Raw genomic sequence first — 23406 nt, 5'->3', positions numbered from 1 at the left:
TTGTTAATTGTTTATTTCGTTGTTCATTTGCCAACCAATTTGACACTTAATGATATGAAAATTGGTCAATATGACATCACTAATGAGATTGGCGAACTCTCCTATACTGAAAATTTGATAAATATAATAAATCAAGGATTTTTATTGATGTCAATATATATGTATTTTCATTTTAAAAATGTATGAATGACAACGTTTGTTGGTTCTCTCAAATATTATTATTCAAAAAGTGAAGAATGGTTATCTTTAAAGATGCCCTGAATATATCTGCTTCATTTTTTACCGGAAGAATTTTCAAATGCATTCCGTAATCGATTTAAAATTATAATAAAAATGTCATTTCCTGCATAATTAACTGACAACAAAAGACTCACAAACAGAAGATTTCAGTTAAACATCTTAATAAGTAGGTCGAAAAATGCATTCTTATAGTTTATATTTAATATTTCCATGGTAATGTACATTTTTTATCTGTCAAAGGTCAACTTCGAGCACGGCCCCTACATGGGACAGTCCGATTATAGGCAAGCTTTGAAAATTAGGTCTAATATTGACGGGACCTGGGGTTAAAGGACATGTATTTTCAATAATACTTATTTTACACCATATCCTTCTATAGTTAATTTTCGATTTGACTACACAAATGAGTTTTGTGTTTTTGTGTCCTTCAAAGGTAAAAATAAAATAACAATAAATTCTTTATAAGTTATCGATTGTAATGGATTACAAATGATAAACTAGTGTAATCGATTATTAATTGTTTACGAGAAAACATCCCTTGTAATAGATTATAATCAATTGAACTTGTCCTATCAGGCAAGAAGTTCACAAGATTTAGATGTCCAAAAATGATATTAGTTTGTACCAAAATGATATCAGCTTGTCCCAAGTATTGTCTTAAATGACATTTCAAGAAACTTCAGTTGAACTTCGGACAACTGTGATTGGAATTCCACTTGACTGAAAGTCAGCTTTTCTTGCCTGGGCAAAATGACAACTGTTGAAGTCATATCCTGAATAAGATACAATGTAAGGAGAGCATTCTGATGCCAGATACATGATTTTGAGCAAAACTTGGAAAATGAAGAGGTGATAAAGTGTCTATAAGATAACAAATTTGACTTCTTGCACCAGACTTGACAGATTTGAATGAGGCAAAAGTAACTCTTACATACACAGAGTTGGATGAGGTGTCTATGCAGCTAAGACTTCCACACTTAATACAGTGTACAATCGTGTTGTAGTAGAAGGATCTTATTTTTAAAAATGCCAAATTTAATTTGAGATATGGTACTTTCATTTGTTTAGTTCCATAAATCTAGGTAACAATAATGATTTTTTTTTATTGTTTACTTAACCACTACCTTGTTTTGTCAACTTGAAAGCTATCAGATGATTCTGTGAATGCTCAAATGAATTGTATGTTGGCATGAATAAAGGATTTTTTTCAATTAAAGATCAATGTATTTTGAGTATTAGTATTTTTACAATCACTCTTTAGCAAATTTTTATCAATAAAATAATTGGAAAACGTCTTTACCAATTGATTTTTTTTGTAGCATTTTAACAATTTTCTTTGAACTGAGCCTTGCTCTACTTCCATTATACAGCAGATGTGACATTACATGAAAAAATAGGTCTTGTATAAATCAGTTCCACAACTGTATATGTATTTACAAAAGAAAAACTTAATGATGATCAGGACAATTACATGTAATATGGAGTAGGCATTACCTGAATATGGGAGGACTGCGAGTTTCTAATTCACAATTAGTGTGATTCCAGAACTACATGTATTAGTTATACATGTATTTCTGGAATCACACTATTAATAGTTCTCTACGAATTGCAGGAATATTTTACACATTATCAGTGACTTAAACATAATTTGACATAACTTACAGCATGTTCATACAAGTTTTCCAGAACTTTTCTAACAGGTCATATAAATGATTTAAAAAAAAAATAGAAGACTCAAGACTATCAAAATTTGTGATTGGTGGATTGATATTTGAGTTGTGTCGGGAGAAAATCCAAGAAGGAAATTATTTCATTGTGAATTATCGATTTCTTTTTTAATCCAGTGAACATCACTGCTGCCTATATGATAAATGAAGTTATTTTTTTCACTGAAAAGAAATCTTTAATTATACATCTTTTATTTGTTTGGTCTCAGAAAATGTTTATTTTTTGCTGTTTGGAAAGTCACTTCTTGGGGGTTACTTCCAGGACATATTTTTTGCTGTTTGGAAAGTCACTTTTTGGGGGTTACTTCCAGGACATTACTTGTTTTTGTTTGCTTTTATATATTTTGGAATCTGAAGGGAAATTAAGATATATGTGATAATCTAAGAACTCACATTGCTTGATGATGCTTGCAGTTAAAACAAATAGTTAATGGTCATGACGAAGCAGAGTAATATAGCTTCTCAATCTCCTTACTTTTGTTGACTTGGTTCTAAACAACATTCATTAGACTTTCATATGAAAACAAATTATATTATTAATGATTGTCTGAAGTCATTCTGACTCTGTAACCCTCATCATTATTTGGGGATATTGAAATGTAAATAAATTGTTGGATTCAGGGTCAGAACAAGATTTTTTCAGTACAATATTTCACCATCATGAAAAGTTTACCAAGCTTTTGTTGTCATGAGGTAGCCATAATTAAAGTGATTGCTAAGTTTATAAATATAAACATTGTAAATCTTGCTAATGTACAGTTATTATTAACTTGGTGACATTAATGAAATAACTGTTCAACTACATGTACAGTGTACAAAATGTAGACTATCAATTCTAAGCCTCCTTATTGGTATTATACAAATTGCATGATACTAGTTTATACATTTACACATGTATGTAAAAAATGTGCAGTGTGCTTACATGTATATTGTGTATTTACAACTAATTCATCTTTATTTATTCCTCATGAAACATTTATTTAGTCTGACAGTCTTTACAAATCAACTGTTAAAAAAATGATGATTGATTTATGTTTGTACAATAAAAAATGGTAGAGCAACATTGTACCATGTCTAAAGTACTGGTAACATACATTGTACTTTTTGTTCTGCATTTCCAATACGAAATAAAGAAATGAAAGTACTGTATTTATAAATAAAAACATACTATTGTCTGATTAAACAAGACTGCCTACATGTATCTGTCTACACTGTTGGATGAAAGCAGTGTTTTTTTTTGGCAATTTTGTGATCACTTTATATGTGGAAACAACCAGTAGATTTCTTTAGATGTTTGTTTGTATATGGTGCCAGACAACCCAACTTATAATGATGTTATAATTATTTTCACTGCAAATATTGCAGATACAAATGTAAAAACTAAATATTTAAATTTTTTCAGATATCTGGCATGAAAAAGAAAACTAAGCCCAGGAAGATAACACAAGAAGACATCCAAAATGATGACACCTTTGATTTCATCAGTGACATAGTAGATGAAGACAGTGATTATGATTTTCCAAATGACTTTCTCTATCTTAGTAGCACTATTGAAAATATCACTCACAGCAATGGGACACTACAGGAGCCTAAAGATGAAGTAGGTAAAGTACCAAATGGAAATAACTGTGAAGAACTGAGTTTGCCCAATAGCAGTACATTGGAAAATGGCATACAGGAAGAATATAAAGACAGTTTTAGTAATTTTTCATCTTTGTCAGATAATGGAGAACCAAATGAAAGTTTTTCTAATGCAAAAAGGGAGTTTGACCAAGATTTCACCTATGTTTTAGAGACAGGTGAGGTGCCCAGAGATGAATATGATGCTTATGATCAGTTGGGTGAAGCTTGTTTGACATGCAACTTATGCAGTAAAAGATTTTCAACACCTGGAAATTTGAAAACACATTTACGTACACATACTGGAGAGAAACCATACTACTGCCAGTTTTGTAACAAAAGATTTACAACAAAGGGAAATCTTGATGTTCATGTCCGCACTCACACTGGCGAGCGACCTTATAAATGTCAATTCTGTGACAAATATTTTTCAACGATTGGTAATCGACAAGTTCACATGAGAACTCACACCCAAGAACGCCCTTTTACTTGTAATCTGTGTAACAAGCCATTCAGCACCAAAGCAAATCTTCATACACACATGAAAACACATTCAGGAAGAAGGGACCATGAATGTACATTTTGTGGTAAAGCTTATACAACACTTGCAAATTTGCAAACTCACATGAGGGGGCATAACCCATTTCTGCAGTCATTCCTCCCTAATGAATCAACAAGCACCAGTACAAGTGAAGCTGAACAGAATCAAACTAACTCTTTGAACATGGGTCTGAATAATTTACTACCCACCCCACCGTTACTGGGAAATATGAATCTGAACTTGTTCAACCCAGCATTATTTCTTCCTATGGGTATGCCTATTGGCATGAGTAACTTTATTCCACCTAACTTTCCATTGACCAATGGTTCCATCACAGGTCTTGATTTGTCAAACCCAGAGGATAAGAAATCAGACGGCAATAAAACACAGCAGAAGCCTTCAGCAGCAACTGGATCATCCACAGATGCCAAAAAAGAGTCACAAAAACGTGCGCTAGACCAAGAGGAGACTACATCATCAAAAGCATTGAAGTTAGACCAACAACCCACAGGCATTCCTAATGGTGTTTTACCAAATATGGCTTTGTTTAATCATATGAACATGTTGAATAATTTTGCTTTTTCAGTTACAAGCCAAAACAAATAGAACAGAAAATTTAGTATATGTTACAAATTACAATGTCAAGGAATGTATTTTGATAAGTTAAATGTTATGAATTATATGTAAATTGGAATGTACAATTTATGAAGTATAATCATACAATGGCAATATATTGTCTTGCTAAATAACTATTAGTTGATGATTACAAGCTGGCCTATTAAAGAGTACATTTAAAATCTATCAATTCATTTTGTCAACTTGTATAGTTTGAAAAATACATGTATGCAGTAGTTATTTTGGCATATTATTTGCTTAGAGACATACAATCTCTCTGAACTTATACTTTATTTATACAGCTGTTTAAATTTATTTTTGTGGTTGATCCTTTCATTATTTAAAAAATCAGCTTTATATATTAACTATTGTCTTGGTGCTTTATTTAAAGGGGGCCCAGAGGTTTCATAATATATTTTTTTTCCAAATTAATGTAACATCCATCTTTTTTTTTTAATTGCATACATGTAATAATATAAACAGCAAAGTTTGGCTCCCTTTTTTATGCCTTTCTATGGTATGCTGGTAACCAGCCTTCCACCTTTTACACTACGTACAAAAACTCAAGTAGCTGCCACCAATTTTTGTGAAACTTAAGTGAATTGTATTTCGATTGATGTGAGTTCTCTTTCATTTTAAATGAATTTCTGATTTCTTGTTTTTGAGTTATGGGACTTGTACAAAAATGGGACGATTCTCTGTTTTGGGACTATAAAGCCTGTTACAGGTATGTCAATGAAACTTTGGTGAGTTGTTTATTTATATTGATGTTAGCTCCCTTTCATTTATTGTAAATTTCTGATTTTTAAGGATATTGTTCATTAAAAAAAGGGGATTTCACAGTTTTAGGACTATAATCTCTATAACTCAGTAGTGGTTGCACCCATTTTCATGAAACTTTAGAAACTAGCTTCTTACTATTGATGTTGATTTTGAATTTTTGGACTTTATTAATAAAAAAGGAGTTATAACTTGGAAACCCTTCAAGCAATTTTCCTGAAATTTTGTTGAATTGATTTGTTTGGGTTTTTTTTATTCATGTAAGCTTCTTTTTTATTTTTATATATTTTATGTCAAATATCTAATTACAAATAGAAATTCAGGGCTCTATCAAGCTCGAATTTTGAGTCCATATGTGCACTATATAGTCAAGGTTCAACCTCTTTGCTCTGATGAAGCATTTTATTGTATTCTAGCTATCCAGTAATTTTAAAATTTGTAATATTGTATGTGAAAATAATTTTAGATACGCAAAGGAAAACAAATTTGAATTGTGATCGACCTTTTCTATTATGTGTAAACCCTTGAATGTATGCTCTGAAAATCACCAATTGCCCAATCTAATATTATGTCACAAGATTTCATAACTACAAATAGGAAAAAAAAGGAATGTTAAAATTTGACATTTTTGATTTAGAAGTTCTTTTTTTACTGAAGTTGTTTCCTGATAACCAGCATTATTTGTTATAAATATTAATTATATTTAAACCATGTACTGTATGATAGGACAAACTCATCTTTACAGTGTAGTGTTCAAATTCTAAATTGTTAAATTTTACGTCAGCGGTTTTCTAGTCATTAATACAGCATTTTACGTATTTTCTACAAGCATTTATAAACTTTTTTTCCCTGTTAACACCATTTTTATTTACTATTTCATTTACAAGTTCATTTGATCAAAATATTTTTGTTGACCATTGTTTACACATTCATATGTTAATACACTTGTACAAAAACTAATAAGTTTATAAAGTTATCATTGCTCTAAATTTGCATGTGCACTTCTATACATGTCTTTGCATTTGGCAATTTTTGTTTACTAAATTTATTTTGTTCATTTGTACTACAGTAATAATTGACAATGTGTTCTGTTAATTACATTCCATTGTATTTTTACTGGATCATTTTCCCCTTACAGGACAAGTATTCTGGATTATGTCTTATTTACAATTCTAAAAACAATGCATTAAAATCATGTTTCTTCCTGCATTGGTGAATTAAGACTTTTAATTCCTTATTTTTGATCATTTTAGCCATGACATTTGTGGCTTACATAAAACACAAATTGATGTGTAAAAGTAAAAATGATAGCGATATATCAGAGTTAATCAAAATGTTAATGATTCTATAATATACATGTACATGAATTTCAAATGTTATTTTAGAAAACATGTATAGTAATTGAACATTCCAAAAGTAACTTTCATTTCCTTTTGTCTATATGTGAAGGGCTTTTATAGTTTTCATAAAATTTCTGGATTAGCCGATATGTCAGTTTATAATGTTTATATTTCATTATTTTATACCGTTTTGTTTATATTCTACCATGAATTGGATTTGTTGTATATGTAATTTTGTGTGTATGTGTGCCCTCTGATGTATCTATCAGTAGTGTCCTCTGATCTACGTATCAGTAGTGCCCTCTGATCTATTTATCAGTAGTGCCCTCTGATCTATGTATCAGTAGATTCTGTTTTATTACTTAAATGCATGGTTTACAAAGCAGTGTTTTCAAAGGGTTTGCAAGAAGCAGATTTTTTATTATTTCACCTGTAACAGGCTGACTGGCATAAGTACAGTAAAATTTGATTCAGGCTTGTGAAAAGTTGATTTTGTGTAGATATTAAGAAAACTTTATTCAATCAATAGTTCAGGCTAGTTGCTAGAAATCATTTTGGCACATACTGTCATATAATAACACAAATTGTAGATATGACCCTTATAAGTTATTGGTTATCAAAATATCACGCAGATGACCTGTTTTATTTGTAATAAATCTTCAGATAGTTATACTATAAAAGTATTTGTTGGCAGTTTGAATTATACATTATATTTTTTTTGTTTTAAATTGGAATATCTTTGCTGAATATGTATCCTGTGTTTGTGTACATAGTAAGTTAAAATGTCTAATGACATTAAATGAAGAGTCCCAAAATAAACATTTAAATTTGTCACTTGATATAACATGACAATGAAAAAGTATAGGACTTCAGTGTAGTTTAATGTTGTCAGTATAGATGTGTCTACTAAAAGTAGAGTGTTAGAAATTGTTGTACTATCTGTTGTGACAGGACTAGTGCTGATAATGATGACACTTGTGTAATCACATGATTATATTGTCATAAGATGTTCAGTTGGTTATTTCATTCATGTAAAATATTTTGTAATGTTAATTTTTTTTTGATACACGTATGTCTTATTTTTATGATTATATCAGGATTTTTATAATTGAATGACAATGATTAAATTTTGTTAATTTTGTTTAGATGATCAGTTAATGTTATTGTTTGTACGTGTATGTATTAGTAGCGCTAGGGTGCTCTGTAATGATTGGTTTTTGTGTAGTAGTTTCTTTAGTTGTCTCCCTAAGATTCTATTTTTTTCCGTCCAAGTAGATGAGATTACAAATGGAGATAGATCTGATTCTTACTCTTTTTATCAATTAAAACTTTTGTCTCAGCATTTATTCCATTTCCTTTGCGGCAACTTCCTCAAGATGCTTTTACCCGTTTTTAATCAAATATGCTTCTAAAACAGATTTCTGTTAAAAAAATATTGGTAGCAACTACCTAGTTCCATGGGTTTAGATTTAGTAATTAATAAATATACTTTAAGTTAGGTAATTACTTATTTTAGTTGGTTTGTTGTCAACAAAGGAGCTTCACTGTATGATGTCTACTGTATTAGACTTGAAAGATCTGTTTTTATAGGCGTTTTACAGAATTAGTGCTACTTTTGTGTGTAATTGTAGATATTAGTAAGCAATAACATTAGATGTGTTAGAAATTCTATTAATTCATCTCTTTTACTTTATTTTTCTCAAACATCCAAAATTTTAAATATGTCACTTCTGGACTCACTAAACTATAAAAAAACATTTAGGCAATTTTTATTATCAACTACTTTATGTTACTACTGGTAGTTGAAAATAATTTCCTTTACTTTGCAGAAATAAAAAAAAGATTTATGTCTTCCTAGCAAAATTTGAATTATTGTTTCGGTGGAAACATGTCATGCAACCATTTAGAGTAGTTCATGTTGTTAATTTAGAAAGTTCTGTCAACTACATAACACAATTTTTTTTTCTGTAATCTTTTACATATATGACACCAATGAAATATATAGATGTTGTAGTAATTATTGTGATCAATGTTGACCCTACAAGGTATTGTGTCAAACAGTATTCAAATTAAGCATTAAAATGATGTAGTTGTCTTTTTTGTTTCTTATTTGCTGAAAATAGATTTAAGTGCCTAATCTAACAGGGTTCAAGTGGAATTTCAGAAAGTACTGGACTTGATCAGGTTTCAGATAAAAAAAAGTGGTATAATGATATTGTGCTGGCATCTTCAAAGGTAATGTCCATTGACATTTTGTCCTGACAATTGCTTTAGTGTTTAGATTTTTAAAGGAAATTGTACAACGTGCCCCATGCCACAAATGAAGGCCAGGACTGATTTTGGGGGTTAAATTGTTAAGGAATTTAGGACCAAAAGCAAGCACTTTCCTGATGTCTGGACAATAAGGACTACAAGTGAATGGACCTCTTTGCAGTTGGACCACAAGGTGCCGCACCACAAACAGAAGTGTTAGATTGATTTTTAGGGATGTAGGAAAAAGGGACCTTTTTGATTCTGGGCAAATTACTATTCTGTGTCAAATATTTAATTGTGATCAAAATTCAGAGCTGTATCAAGCTGGAAGGGTGTGTCAACACTTGCCCCAACTGTGCATCATGATGTATGTTCTGTTAAGCGTAAAAGGGTCATAACTCTTGAACAGTAAGTTGCAATTTTGAATCCACAACATTGTGTGCCATGAAGATCACTACAATCTGCTCACTTGTCAAAACGGAGTTTTCAAAATCATTTGCTTGTAGAATGGAAAAACTAAATCATCCAATCAGTTGGGAATATTAACTTAATACAGTAAGTCAACATTAAACTCCTAAAATCTCAACTGTTTGAAATACATCAGAAAAAAATTATGAAACATTCTCATGCGAGATCAAATTTCACATGCAGGGCAGAAAGGATTATAAATAAAATTTGGATAAGGTTTACATTAGAGACAACGAAAAATACTGAATCTTTTATTTCCCTCAATATTTTGTATAAATACTCAATATAAAATTTTACAGTCAAGGTAACAACAATTTTAAATAAATAAAACAGTAAACAATTACTGTACTTGAAGGTTCTAAGTTAGCATAAATTATCTAGTATGTTTACAGCAAAAACTAGTTAAAGAATAATCATACATGTATACAGGTTTATCTTACAAATTGTACTCCTATTATCAAAATTATGCTTGGAACTGCTTTGAATTGTGCACATAAAATAGTACTGACCATTGTATAAAGTTGGTTAATTAACTCCGTCACCTTTTTCACTATTTTTTTACTATGAAGCACAGAATGATATTATTGCCTACCCTGAGATGATTGTCGTGTGAGGTGCCACCTAAAATACAAGGGAAGGTAATTTTGCTCCCACAATAAGAAGTAGAGTTAGTTCTGGATTGTCCACTTTGGTCATGTGACCCAAAACAATGGTCATCATAGTGCTCATCATAAACAAATGTATTAGAAGTAGGGATAAATTCAGAAACTACAGTGTTCATTAATTATTGCATATTGTAATACAGTATCAGAACAAACTTCAATCTAAACCTGTGGGATGTAAAGACAACCGTTTTCAGCAAAGACAAATATATATCATTCATACTTGTTGCATATGTTAGTAAGATGCATTTTTCAAAATATTTCACATAAATATCAATAATCCAATGTTTACCATAAAAGCATTTCAGTAACTGTCTAACATAGAATCTATCATTCATGGATTGAAAGAGAACAAATATCAAGTATTTACACTGATAATATGTTATTTAGAATGCTTCAAAGTATTGAAATCCATTACTAAGCAAAACATTTTTCTTCTAGTAATGGGAAAAGTTTACTGGAAATGCTGTCTTTTACCTCCTCAATTACTATTTACTAAAAGGCTTCAGAAAAAAGTCATTGTCCATTCCTTTAATAAAATGCCTCAAGCTGCCTTACATCCACACTAAAAATGTGTTATCATTTTTGGAATAAATAACCTAAATACAATTTTGAATGATTCTAAGCACAAACGAAAAGTACTGTATATTGATGTCAACAAGTAATAAAAACAGATGTCACACAAATAAGATTAGTTACAACATTCTGACACCCACATTAATAAACTACTCTACAATATAAAAATATCAAACATTTCATATAACTGTTCTTCTCCATAATTTTTTTTTCTATTTTACAATAGATGGTCTTAGATGGCCACATATCTTAAATGGTTTTTACCTGTAAAGAATTATACCTGCCAAGGAATGACTCTTAAAATTTGTTGTTGATTTAATCATTCATTTAATAACCTTGCCAAAAAAAAACTGTTTTGAAGATATGTTTGTGTGTGTGTTTTTTTACATTTGGAAGGGGTTAAGTTTTGTTATATGACCTTGAAATTTTCTTCCTTTCTTCTAAATCACAAATAATACAGAGAAACAATATTTACAAGAAATAGCACAAAATCATTTAACTTAAATTTCATAACTAACTTAAATTTTCAAAATACAAAAATTTCAGCCTTGATGATTGAAACTGTTGCTATGTAACAACATTTTACAAAAACACAGTTTTATCCCTTACGAATCAATGTGGTTTATTAACTTCACAATAGTTGGACCCAACCAGTAATCATGTTCTAAGAGTTAAATGATTTAAAGCTACATGAAGCCAGAGACAATTTGCTTATACTTTGGAGGAATCATAAATGATGCAACTCATAATCAAAAATAGAATAAATAGATAATTCAAAACCTAGCTGCTTTTTTATCTACATACACATTTCACTTGAAACAACTGCTGCATTAATTTCATAATCTAATATCTCGAAATAGTAACATTTGAAAAAATTCAAGTATGTGTTTTAAAATATGTGGGCTGCATTGTGGTTTTTTCTGTTTTAAAAGTATTATAAAATATCAATATAATATAAAACTGAACACAAACAAAAAGAAAATGGAATGAAATAGCATTAGGATAGAATGTACGTATATAGAGTGTAAGTAGCACATAACATGTATGATAAATAGCACTTAAACCTTCCATACCCAACATCTCAGCTCTGAGTAACTCATTCATATTGCATATATTGTCTACTAATTTACTTCATTATCAACATCTTAAGAGACAATGGCATCAGTTACAATAAAGACATTTTAACAGATGTTATAGTAATAATTCATTAATACAAAATATCAAATGTCCATCTAGACATATAATGAAATGAAATCCCCCAAGTTTTTAAATACTGATTCTTTTAATATCAACCGATCAGGAAGGCTTAATATCAAAATGATACAACCATTAACCTTATCATATGAGGATGCTTGTGGCATTTTTATTTACTCTTGGCAGTGACATACACTAAATGATTTGTTTATCATGAATATGGATTTCATCAAATACATAATAAATTCAAAATTAATAAAAGTTAATTTTTATAACAATATGCAGCAAGATGTTACAAAAAAATTCATGTCAAAACATTCACCATTGACCTATCAACAAAATTAACTTCCTCTTCAAGAAAACATTCCCTCTCTCTCCCACACACATACTGATTTCTCCTCTGTTTATAAAACAAAGCACATTTCCACCCTATGACATAAGACATTTTACATGATGATTTGAGGATTTGGCACGGATTCTCCTATTGATTTGTGAGGTAGAATTCTTCCACCATTGATATACAGTTCATCCTTCACTGATACATCTTCTCCTAACACTGATACATTCTCCATTCTAACCTATTGATAGAAAAAAAAACAAAGGATCAAAGAGAGAGAATCAACAGAGGTCATGACAAAGACAAAGAAGTTTTAACATTTCAGACTAATTGGCACTTTGAAAACAAGTCATTGACTCACTGAGAGATGTAAATATTAATTTCAGTAGCAATGAATAAAGAAAGAGAAATAAGTCTAGCCAACGGTTCATTCATACAATACCTATGAGATTTCTATTGATAACCTACATGATACAAGTCAGTGTTTCATGCTTATTATCAAAACTGATTTCCATATACTCTGATCATTTTTACCTGATAAGTTTTTTTCAATAGGTAAACATGAAATAATTACATACAGATAATTAACAACATGTATGTAAGCGTAGTACCTACCCAGCTTCCCACCATACAGATAATTAACAACATGTATGTAAGCGTAGTACCTACCCAGCTTCCCACAGTACACTTCCAACCAATAATACATGACTCTAACCAGGAGTGAGACTTCAGATAAGCTCCCCTCAGTACTGTACATCTCTTTATACAGACACCATCTTCTATCACCACATCAGGACCAATTGTTACATTAGGCCCTATCCTACAATTGTGGCCTATTTTTGCACTTGGATCCTGCAAAACAAGACAATAACTAATTAATGAATAGTGAATTAAAGGTAAAAGTAATACACTAACCAAATAATGGTGATGGTAACTTCTCTATGATTTAGTACTTTCATCCACATCTTTGATAACTAGATATAATTTGATATTACACCGTGGACAATATGTTACAAACAAGTGACTGTCACATTGTATATAACATCTGATTGGTTGGAAGCAACATTGTAACATTCCTTACTTTGTTCTCCCATAACAACTAGTGAAGTAATGGACAGACATTGCAAGAATTTCCACCATGACAGAAGCAAAATGTCAAGCAGCCAATTAATCTAGAGGAATCAGAGAAAAAGGTTTAATAAATCGTGAATTAGGAATATTATAAATTATCAACTCAATTTCTTTAATTTCAACATCAAAACAATTTCAAATTCCAGGTTATGATGTTGAATCAAATATCTCCAGTTGATATTTTTTGTGACATTCAACTTTCACTCATTAAGAAACCTATAAATCTCAATATTGTGAATTAACATATTCACTAATAAATTGTCAGAGAAGGCGACTTAAGATGTTTAACTATTGCAATCTTTTTAGAGTTAGAAATAGAATGGGTTACATATGTGTTTGTAGAGGATTTTTATAATCAAACAATCTTTTAACTTTATATAAAGATTGCACTGTTCTTTGAAAGAGCTAAAGTAATACATAAAGAATACTTTGGGAAAAATGTCATTCAGGAAAGTTTAATCCAGAAAATTTATACATATATACCATCTTAACAATCAGCTTTAATTTCATTTGAAACTTTTACTATTGGCGCATAGCATGTACTCACAACCAATACATTTCCTACAATACCCTCTCCACTGTACAGTTTCTCGGGTGATTTCTGTCGTAATGAGGTTAAGTATAAACACATCCCTGTAAGAAAATCTTTAGGCTGACCTACATCCATCCAAAAACCTGAAATAAAAGTTTAAAAGAAAACTTATCTTTATTTTTATGCAATACTGTTTTCAATATTGATGTATCAAAGATGTATACAGTTGCAGATTTTGCGATATATAAGAAGAAATCCAGTAATAGAGGAAATTTAACACCAATTTGTTACTGTAAGAAACAACTTAGTTACATTTTCACAAGAGTAAAAAGATGGGGAATGTATCAAAATTCATAATACATTTCTAAAGTTTATAATGTCTGGCAACTAGTTAGGCAAGTTAGGCAATTAAAAAAAATGAATAATCAATCTTATAATGCGCATGTATACTCTACTAAAATACATTACAATGCTATATCATCTTCAGCTAATAATAGTTGATATCATAATCAGCCTCATAAATAGAAAGTAACTAATGGCCATGGAACTTTTATTCTCTTGATATTTTAAGGCTAATTTCAAAAACATACCCTGTAATTCCATTGCAAACAATTCACCATCTTTTGCCATAAATGGAAAAACCTCCTTTTCTATTGATGTCGGTTGTAACTAGAAAAAATAATAAACTTATAACCAACAAAGAAAAAAGGCATAATAGTAACAACTGTAATACCTGAATCTTAATGTAAATAGTAAACAACTGTGATACCTGCATCTTTAATGTAAATAGTAAACAACTGTGATACCTGCATCTTTAATGTAAATAGTAAACAACTGTGATACCTGCATCTTTAATGTAAATAGTTAACAACTGTGATACCTGCATCTTTAATGTAAATAGTTAACAACTGTAATACCTGAATCTTTAATGTAAATAGTAAACAACTGTGATACCTGCATCTTTAATGTAAATAGTTAACAACTGTGATACCTGCATCTTATGTAAATAGTAAAACAAATAACCATTATACATAAATACCAAGTTACTTAATCTGTGAAAGGTTTTAGGCATTTAATAAAGTCCTTTATTTTCACATGAAAATACAACTCACTTGACTGCAATTTTACTCTTGTTACTTTGGTTTTGTTCTTTAAAACAGTTTCAACATTCTTAAATGAAACTTTAATACATACATGAATTTCAAATCTATAGAATATACAGTTGAATGAGAAAACTATGTTTAGTTATCATTCTGTGTTTGCAAAGTCTTTCTACAAATTTTGTAAAAATCTAATGAATAAATCCTAACCAAAATGGTCTACAAAATGTCTATCAAATGTTAATCACTGAAGGTTGTCAGTGTATGACTTACTGGTATTCTCTTTAATATAGATGGATTAAATATATACATTCCAGCATTAATCTTATTAGAAACATATTCCTGTGGTTTTTCAACGAAGTTCTGTATTCTGCCATTCTCTGGATCATATACAACTACACCATACTTAGATGGTTCTTCTACTTTTGTTACCTGTAAATTAAAAAAAATTCTCAACCTAAAAAAAAACATTTTTCTATGGTTCATATACCTATTTCCCTTTTACATTGGTATTCACCATTAGGATACATGAATAAAAAAATGCGTAAGTTCTCAGGCATTGCTGCATTTCTTAAAAACATCTGTGTCAAAAATTTTATTTCCACTGCACAAAAATAAAAAAAAATATGGATTTTTTTGTTGTTCCTGGTCTGGTAAAATGGTTTCAATTTTATAATTTAGTCATCCAGTTTGTTTGGGCACTTGACTGGAAGGTTCAAAACGCTACAACAGATGCAGTTATATGACATAGATTAAAATATGGCCACTAATATTGTGCAAAATTGTTTCTCTAGGAAGATTTTGATGCCATTGAATCATCATACGCAACTTTTTCTGAATATGCACTTTTTCTGAACTGCATAATAATTTTTTTTTAAAAGCCACCTTTCAACATCAGTTTTTTAAAGAGTGCCTGAGAACCTAGATATTTTTTTTCATTGCCTAACCCAACTAAAATTGATTGAGAATAAGACTATGATACAAACTTCAAAATTGTCATACTGTTTTGATCTTCATATAAAAAATATGAACTAATAGCCATGTACATATACTGGTTCTTTTAGTAATATAACACATCAAAGAATAGTTTTCTATTTACTTAAGTATTTCTGAGTATAATCATTTATCATAAAAAATCTCTAATGAGTGATTTGTAATATTTATACTGATGGATTTATCTAACTTTTTCTTCCAGAAATACAAATCATTGTGTGGTTTGAGCATATTCATTCTCAACCCAATACAATACTCCGTAAAGATGTGTTAAGTTATTGATTATTCAGATATTATTTGCACTAGCATCTGACTTTAGATCAAACCCTATTAAACTGGTCAAGAAATAGACGTTTTATTTTAAATTTGTTTCACAAATCATTTTTGAAAACTTGGGAAAACAACTTATAAAACAAATCACTTTCTTATATTTCAGTAAGAAGCTTTCTTACTAAAAGTCATACTAATTCATTAACAAATACTTCATAGAACAAAAACTATTTTGTATTTAGGTTATACACTGGTGCATTTGTTGTGCGTCACCATATTCTTTTTTTCCACATTAAATTTAAGTTCAAAAGCATAAGCCAGAAACAAAGACACTCAGTCAGCTATCTACAATGAACCTTGAGATGATTCATTTACAGGAGATAACATACTTACAACAATAGTTCCTTCCTTGCCATGGTGTTTATGGAACTGAACCATCTTTTTAAATGGGAAATCACAAATAACATCACTGTTTAGTACAAAGAATGGCTCATCATCTTTGGTTAAATGCTCTTTAGCTAAAGCTAATGGACCAGCTGAAAGATAAAAAGTGTATATACAGTGAAACTTCTCCAAACGGCCACCACTGGGACAAGAGGAAATGGCCTGTTTTGTGAAAAATAGCAATGCATTCTATGAGTTGTTTTCATTTATGTGTTCTATAAACCTACACATCGTCAGTTTGCTGGTCAAGGCATGTTTAACGCCTATTCAAAACTTCAGGCTTTTTATTGCATTTCAAAACTTACATCATTTGTAAATGATTTGATCTTGTTTTTGTACCTATAAACAAAGTTTAATGATTTTACCTCTATATTGTTTTGGCTTGGGTACACATCACAATAATTGGCAGTTTAAAGATCGTACTATTAAATGACCCTGGTTGCCTGACGTGTGTACACACCAATTAACACCCAACCAGTGACAAAATGTGATGTCTGGATTAAATTTGTAGTTACTGTCCCCTTCAATTATCATCTATCCACTGATGAAATGCCAACTGGTCAGTGAATAAATTTTAATTATGTAATATTACGTAATCATGTACAGTTTTGTTGACACATTTATTATATGTGAACAATAACCGGTTGGTCGGAATTGAGAGGTTGTTTTTACTTGAATTATATAGCTAAAACTTTGAAAAATAGGCCCATGTATGGTTTTAGGGGATGGCTGGTCTACTGAATACAAACCACGCAGGTTTCAAGGTATATCGGCCAGGACTTTTGAAAATGGCTGGTTTGAAGGGAAGACCAGTTTTCTGAGGGTCTGGTTTTGAGAAGTATCACCGTATTCTCCTACAAATGCATGTCCTATTAGGTTTGAACAAATGAATGTCACACAGTGAGTAGAAAAATCATTAAAAGATTCTGGTTTACTATTACAACATCAAAATTTTGTAGATATCAAATATTCTAATAACATAAAAGTTCTGCATTCCTGGTGAAATCATTGAAATTACTTTCAAGTAAATCCTGCTTTGTATCTTTACTAAATAAATAGTGAGAGCAAAAACTTTAAGTTCAAGGAGATTAATCTGTGTGGAAACCTGTCTGTTATTTATATTTTTACCATGTTACATAATCATTTATCTAACACAAAAAAATGAAAAAAGTATGAAGTCTTCAGTACAGCTCAGCAAAGGATTGAACCCATTACCCCCAAACAAGTGAGTATCTTGAATAATCACATTTAACCAGGAATGATCTTGAAAAAAATATATTTGCTGAAGACAATACAAAATGCATTTCATAATGCATGCACCAGGTCATTCCAATGGTCAAGAAAATGGGATGGTGTTACACTTTATGGTTACAAAAGAAAACAGCATTCTTTGGTTACTCCTCTATTCAAAATGGTACTTATTTTCTTGTCACTGACACCATAATTCTACTAACCTGTTCCTAATGGCTCTGATTCAAGGGAGATAGTAATTGTCACTCCTAACTGAAATAATAATTTTGAGATACCTATGTAAGCCTAACTTGAAACAACTCCATAAAAGAATGGTTATAAATAGGTATTGTGTCTAAAAGGACAATATGATGCTTTATCTCAAATACTTATGTACAATGTACCGGTACTTCAAACTTTTAATTCAGACAATGACAGATTCCAAGTTTCACCAGTTCCTCAAACATTTCTGATCATACTATTTTTTTTTTAACCACAAATAACGATTATATTTAATTCATTTCTAAAGGTTCCTTATATATTTAAATTAGTGGACATTTTCGGCATTTCAACAGCAGATTACAAAATTGGCCACAAAGCAATCAATTTTAATTGGTATTCAATCTATACTACATGTATAGGAAGTTATCAGTTTTTTAAACTGATTTTAAGTTTTTAAAAACTTTCTTTTCATATTTGCACAATTACCAGAATCTTACCTGTTGCTCCATTGCCTTGAGTTCTTGCTCCATTTGCTCAGCTCTATAGCTAACAGCAAGTACAATGTGGGAAGCACCAGCCTGAAAATGTAAAGAACATATACTTTCACAAAAAATATCACTTGTTCACTTGTAATATAAGCTCAATTCACCACCTATATGTATCAGTGATCTCATCAAAATTGTAATAGAGGGGCACAACCTCTGATGCATTGGCATGATAAACAATATCAAAAAAGACAAACTCTATACAATGGGGGTAAAATTATGGCAAGAAATAATGATATTTTGACTGTTTCTTAGGTTAAGCAGAATTTCAATATTATCATTGTAAGCATTTTCTCATAAGGAAACAAAAATGACTAAAATTATTTTCATAATCTCCAGAGGGACAGAGGGGCACATGAAAAAATCTGTGCACCACTGTCTACATTTATCTTAGGCTATATACATGTATTTAAAATGTTTTGTCAACTTTGAAAGTTGTTTAGCTTTTTTTTAAGTTCGAACTCAATGAAAAAAAATCTATAAATACAGTATCTTATTCAGTAAAAAAACTATCCACTGTCAAAGAGGGTCGACAGTCCTACCACAACACTTGTTACTCCCGTAGAGGTATTAATTCAATGTGGATCCTGAAAAACTTGAAAGATCTTTTGGAGGCAATCAATTCAAGACTATTATCTGAATATATTAGCATTAAAACCTATGATTTTTCCACACTGTATACTTCTATTCCCCATACTCAGTAAAAATCCTGACTTAAAAACATTATACATAGTTGTTTTTCCAAAAAAGATGGTACACCTAGATACAAATAAATACTTCTTGGTGAAGATTCCTCATACCTTGTAAGAAATAATTCCAAATCATCTTCCAAATATACAGAGGAAGATGTTTGCAAAATGCTGGAATTTTTAATCGACAACATATTTGTCCAGTGTGGTGGACGTGTTTTTTCAACAAACGTTCGGCATTCCAATGGGAACAAATTGTGCTCCTTTACTTGAAGACCTATTCTTCACTCTTATGAGGCTGACTTTATAGCTGACTTGATCCGAAAGAAAGAATATTGTTTGGCTAGATCCTTTAATCTCAGTTTCTGATATATAGATGACGTATTATCTTTAAACAATCCTAATTTTGGGTATCTGATACATCGTATCTATCCCACAGAACTTGAGATAAAAGATACTACAGACAGTGTGAAGTCAGCCTCATATCTTGACCTACACATAGAAATCGATGATAAAGGTAAACTATTGTCTAAACTTTACGACAAACGTGATGACTTTCCATTCAAAATTGTCAACTTTCCTTTAATTTGTGGCAACACCCCTTCAGCACCTGTGTATGGAGTGTTCATATCACAACTCATACGTTATGCCAGAGCTTGCCGAAACTACCCAGACTTTTTGTATCGCACTAGAACTCTAACAAATAGGCTTCTGGAACAGGATTATGTTGCTACAAGAATGAAGTAATCACTGCAGAAGTTTTATGGTCGTCATCATGAACTCTTGGATCGTTATGATGTATCCATCTGCACCATGAAAACTGATTCATTCAACGGGTCATAGTTTTCCTTTCCTCGTTTGTCTACCACGTACTTGACTTCTTATGAGCAACTCGGCGGGTGTTTCTAAAAAAGCAGAGAACGCTTACCCTACCGGTGCACCTGGTCCATGCTCCCAGTTTTTAGTGGAGTCCGAATTGCTCATTTGCTTTTGTTACTTTGTATGTATGATTTTAGTTACTTTATGTTCTTTGTTGTGTATGTCTGTTTTCCATGTCTGGTCTTTGTCCCTGATTGCATTCTTTTGATTACCGCTATAACCTTGGTTTCCCTGATTACTCTTGATAATTAGTGAGATACCAACTTCAACAAGTGCTTCCAGCTGATGACGCAGCATAGGTTTGTTACCAAACTCCACCAATGGCTTTGCACAACTCAGTGTTAAAGGTCTCAGTCTTGTTCCATAACCACCAACTAATATTAAGGCTTTCATTCTAAAACAAAACCATCATGATTATTTTTTTTCTGAGATTTACTTTAGGTGGAAATAGTGATATAATGTTATTCATATAATACACAGTCAACTACAATAAATCTTTCAATGGTTTCATACAACGTCATGTACATATAGTAAAATAAATGTCAATGTATACTTTCTGTTGGAATACTGTACTTATTTTAAGTACAAAACTCCAAACAAAATATTAAATTCCAGTTAATAAAAATCCATAAATTCAAAACTAATTAATAAAAATCTGAGATAGTGTAATACCACAAAAATTCATACCTTCAATCTTATCTTATGGACAGTAACATATGTTTGAAAGAACTGTTTAACTTGGTGTACATGTAACTTCTGTAAATTCCACTACTGAAGATTGATGGGAGATGCATAGAGATCATATGAATTCACACTGGTCAAATAACCAACCTCTATTCATTTGAGGACACTTTGGCACTTTGGATTTTTTCCAATTTTTTGCTTCTGTTTGTCCATAAACTGGAAGTGGTCAATACAAGGGGTTGACATTGAAATGGTGGTGACAGAAATCATTCTTATTTAGTTTCCAGGTGAAATAGAGTACTACAGATTAATTCTGCTCTGGCGAGTGTTCGAGAAATGAACCCTACCCCCAAAAAATTTCATTTTTTTTCGACAGTGGAAACTTATGACCTCTTCGTTTAGCTTTCAAGTCATTATTTATTAACAAACTCTATATCAGATAGCCTCATTTTAAAGCACAGTCATGCTGCTTGCAGATGGACACAAATTGCGCTTTCCTAAACTCAGATTTACACTGCCCGAATCAATAAAATGGAACATGGTCCTTTCCCGAACAGGTCCGGGTGTAGCAGGACAAGGGTTAAGAGGGCCTAAATTAAAAATATGTTTGCCGTTCACAGACCTGATTTGAAGGGACTGACTGAAATTATTTTATTGCAAAATCTCCTACACTTTATTTTTGGTGGGCAAAATTGGGACGTCGACTTCCTTTTAGCAATTCTCAATCCATGTCGCAAAAATGCTAAGATAATCCATTAATTATTCTCTGTCTAAATCACTGTCTTGATTTAATCAATGTGATTTAAGATGGATGCCTGGCCAAATGGGGCTAAGGAATTAATGTTCCATTCCTCCATCAAAATAAAATACAGGAACACTCCAAAAATTGTGCTGGCTGTTATGAATAGACTTTACAGTCCCCCCCCAACAACAAAAAATCGGCATGAAAAGATGTGTTTGAAGACATCTCGATGATTTGACCCTTGATAAATTAGATGTAATAAGTGTCAGTCTTCAACAAATTAGCTAAAGGTATAAATTTTAAATTCTAAACCGGACTTCAAGAGGAGATTACAGTGGTTCCATTACCATTACAAATGCACACACATAATGGTATAACTTTTAGTGTAACATCATAAACAACAAGGAAATAAGGATAATATAATAACAAGTCATCAAAGAAAAGAAAACTAACTATTAACCTTATATGTGTCACATCCTTTATACATGATTTAATTCTCCATTTCTGCCTCTCCAAAAATTTCAATTAAAAATATGCATCCAGCATCCAGTTCGACACATTTTATTTTCATATTAACAGCTTTTTAGTTAAAACTATTTTATCACAAACTGTGGTTAAAAAAAAAACAAACAAAGTACTTACTTTCTAACTGTCAAAAGTGAAAACAAAATTTGTTTAGAAACGGGAACCTGCCACGACGCTACCTTATTACTTCCGTTTCCGGTGTTAGACAGAAACATACACGGGTACAAATGTTTTCCGGCTTTGTCAATTTGTGCTTAAATTCCAATTTGAATTCTGTAAAGATATGCTTTTTGTCATCTTTGAATCTTGTGACTAAAATGTGACTTGAATTTATTTGCGAAACAATTAACATATATCAATCCGCTGTAAAAATTCAATATTTACTGGCATCAATTAGTAAAAGTTATAAGCTCTCTGTTGACAATCTTTTTATTCCATTACCGAGGCTTGTATAGGGGGTACCAGATATCCCATATCCCTATAATTTTAACTCTAGTTACCCCCAAAAATATATTGAAAGAATCCATGTCCCTATAAAGAATCAAAGATATCCTGTATCCCTAAACATTTTTAAGGTTATTAATATCCCATATCTCATTACATGTAACTATTTGGCCTAACAAATTGGCAAATATCATGCATCCCGATTTCCCCTATACAAGCCTCATTTACCCTGACCCTTCACTTACATTTCGCGCATCCCTTTTTCTTACAATAAAATGACCAAGTTCAGCTATCTGTAAGGTTAAAATAAACGAAACGCTTCCGAAATAGGAGTTGTCAACGCTGAGCTCTGTAACTTTACATGATGTTTTATACATATTGAAGGCGTGTACCAACTGCAGTGAAAAATATTAAATTGATTCTTACATTACAAAGAAATGTATGGAAAAATATGGAGCGATTTCATATTCCAGGTATTCCTCATGTTAGCTCTGGTTCCATGTGTTGGAATACACGCCGCATAGTCATTGAAATAGTTATCAACATGAAGTTCTAACATTGGGATTTTGTTGTCACTGTATGAGTTCCAAGGGGGGAATATTTCTCATAATTAATGTTTCATT

The 23406-nt window shown here is 31.2% G+C and overlaps 2 protein-coding genes across 2 annotated transcripts; one reads left to right on the top strand and one right to left on the bottom strand.

Moving 5' to 3' along the window:
- Nucleotides 1–321: 321 nt before the first annotated feature.
- LOC148627111 (uncharacterized) lies at nucleotides 322–8958 on the top strand. The gene is made up of 2 exons (XM_088567566.1): nucleotides 322–406; nucleotides 3370–8958. The coding sequence occupies exon 2, from the start codon at nucleotides 3379–3381 to the stop codon at nucleotides 4732–4734; it is 1356 nt and encodes a 451-aa protein (XP_088423692.1). The 5' UTR covers nucleotides 322–406; nucleotides 3370–3378; the 3' UTR covers nucleotides 4735–8958.
- Nucleotides 8959–9822: 864 nt separating this feature from the next.
- Nucleotides 9823–22544, bottom strand: LOC148627110 (mannose-1-phosphate guanylyltransferase catalytic subunit beta-like). Its single transcript, XM_088567555.1, has 10 exons — nucleotides 22457–22544; nucleotides 20653–20782; nucleotides 18773–18853; nucleotides 18278–18326; nucleotides 16773–16915; nucleotides 15390–15548; nucleotides 14607–14685; nucleotides 14032–14159; nucleotides 13023–13205; nucleotides 9823–12594 (listed from the first exon to the last, which is right to left on the bottom strand). The coding sequence occupies exons 2-10, from the start codon at nucleotides 20779–20781 to the stop codon at nucleotides 12463–12465; spliced, it is 1083 nt and encodes a 360-aa protein (XP_088423681.1). The 5' UTR covers nucleotide 20782; nucleotides 22457–22544; the 3' UTR covers nucleotides 9823–12462.
- Between the last annotated feature and the right edge of the window lie 862 nt (nucleotides 22545–23406).

This window comes from Perna viridis, chromosome 1 (genome assembly GCF_037379345.1).
Source record: "Perna viridis isolate PV_CMFRI_1.1 ecotype Kerala chromosome 1, ASM3737934v1, whole genome shotgun sequence".
NCBI lineage: Eukaryota > Metazoa > Mollusca > Bivalvia > Mytilida > Mytilidae > Perna > Perna viridis.
The sequence above is the reverse complement of the archived record's forward strand: the minus strand, read 5'-3'. Positions and strand labels throughout refer to the sequence as shown.

Coding starts and splice junctions, on each gene's coding strand:
- LOC148627111 (XM_088567566.1), top strand. CDS start 3,379: ATGAAAAAGAAAACTAAGCCCAGGAAGATAACACAAGAAGACATCCAA.
- LOC148627110 (XM_088567555.1), bottom strand. CDS start 20,781: ATGAAAGCCTTAATATTAGTTGGTGGTTATGGAACAAGACTGAGACCT. Junction 18,854..20,652: donor AGCTGGAAGCACTTGTTGAA/GTTGGTATCTCA, acceptor TTACATTTTCAG/GCTGGTGCTTCCCACATTGT. Junction 15,549..16,772: donor GCAAGGAAGGAACTATTGTT/GTAAGTATGTTA, acceptor TTTAATTTACAG/GTAACAAAAGTAGAAGAACC.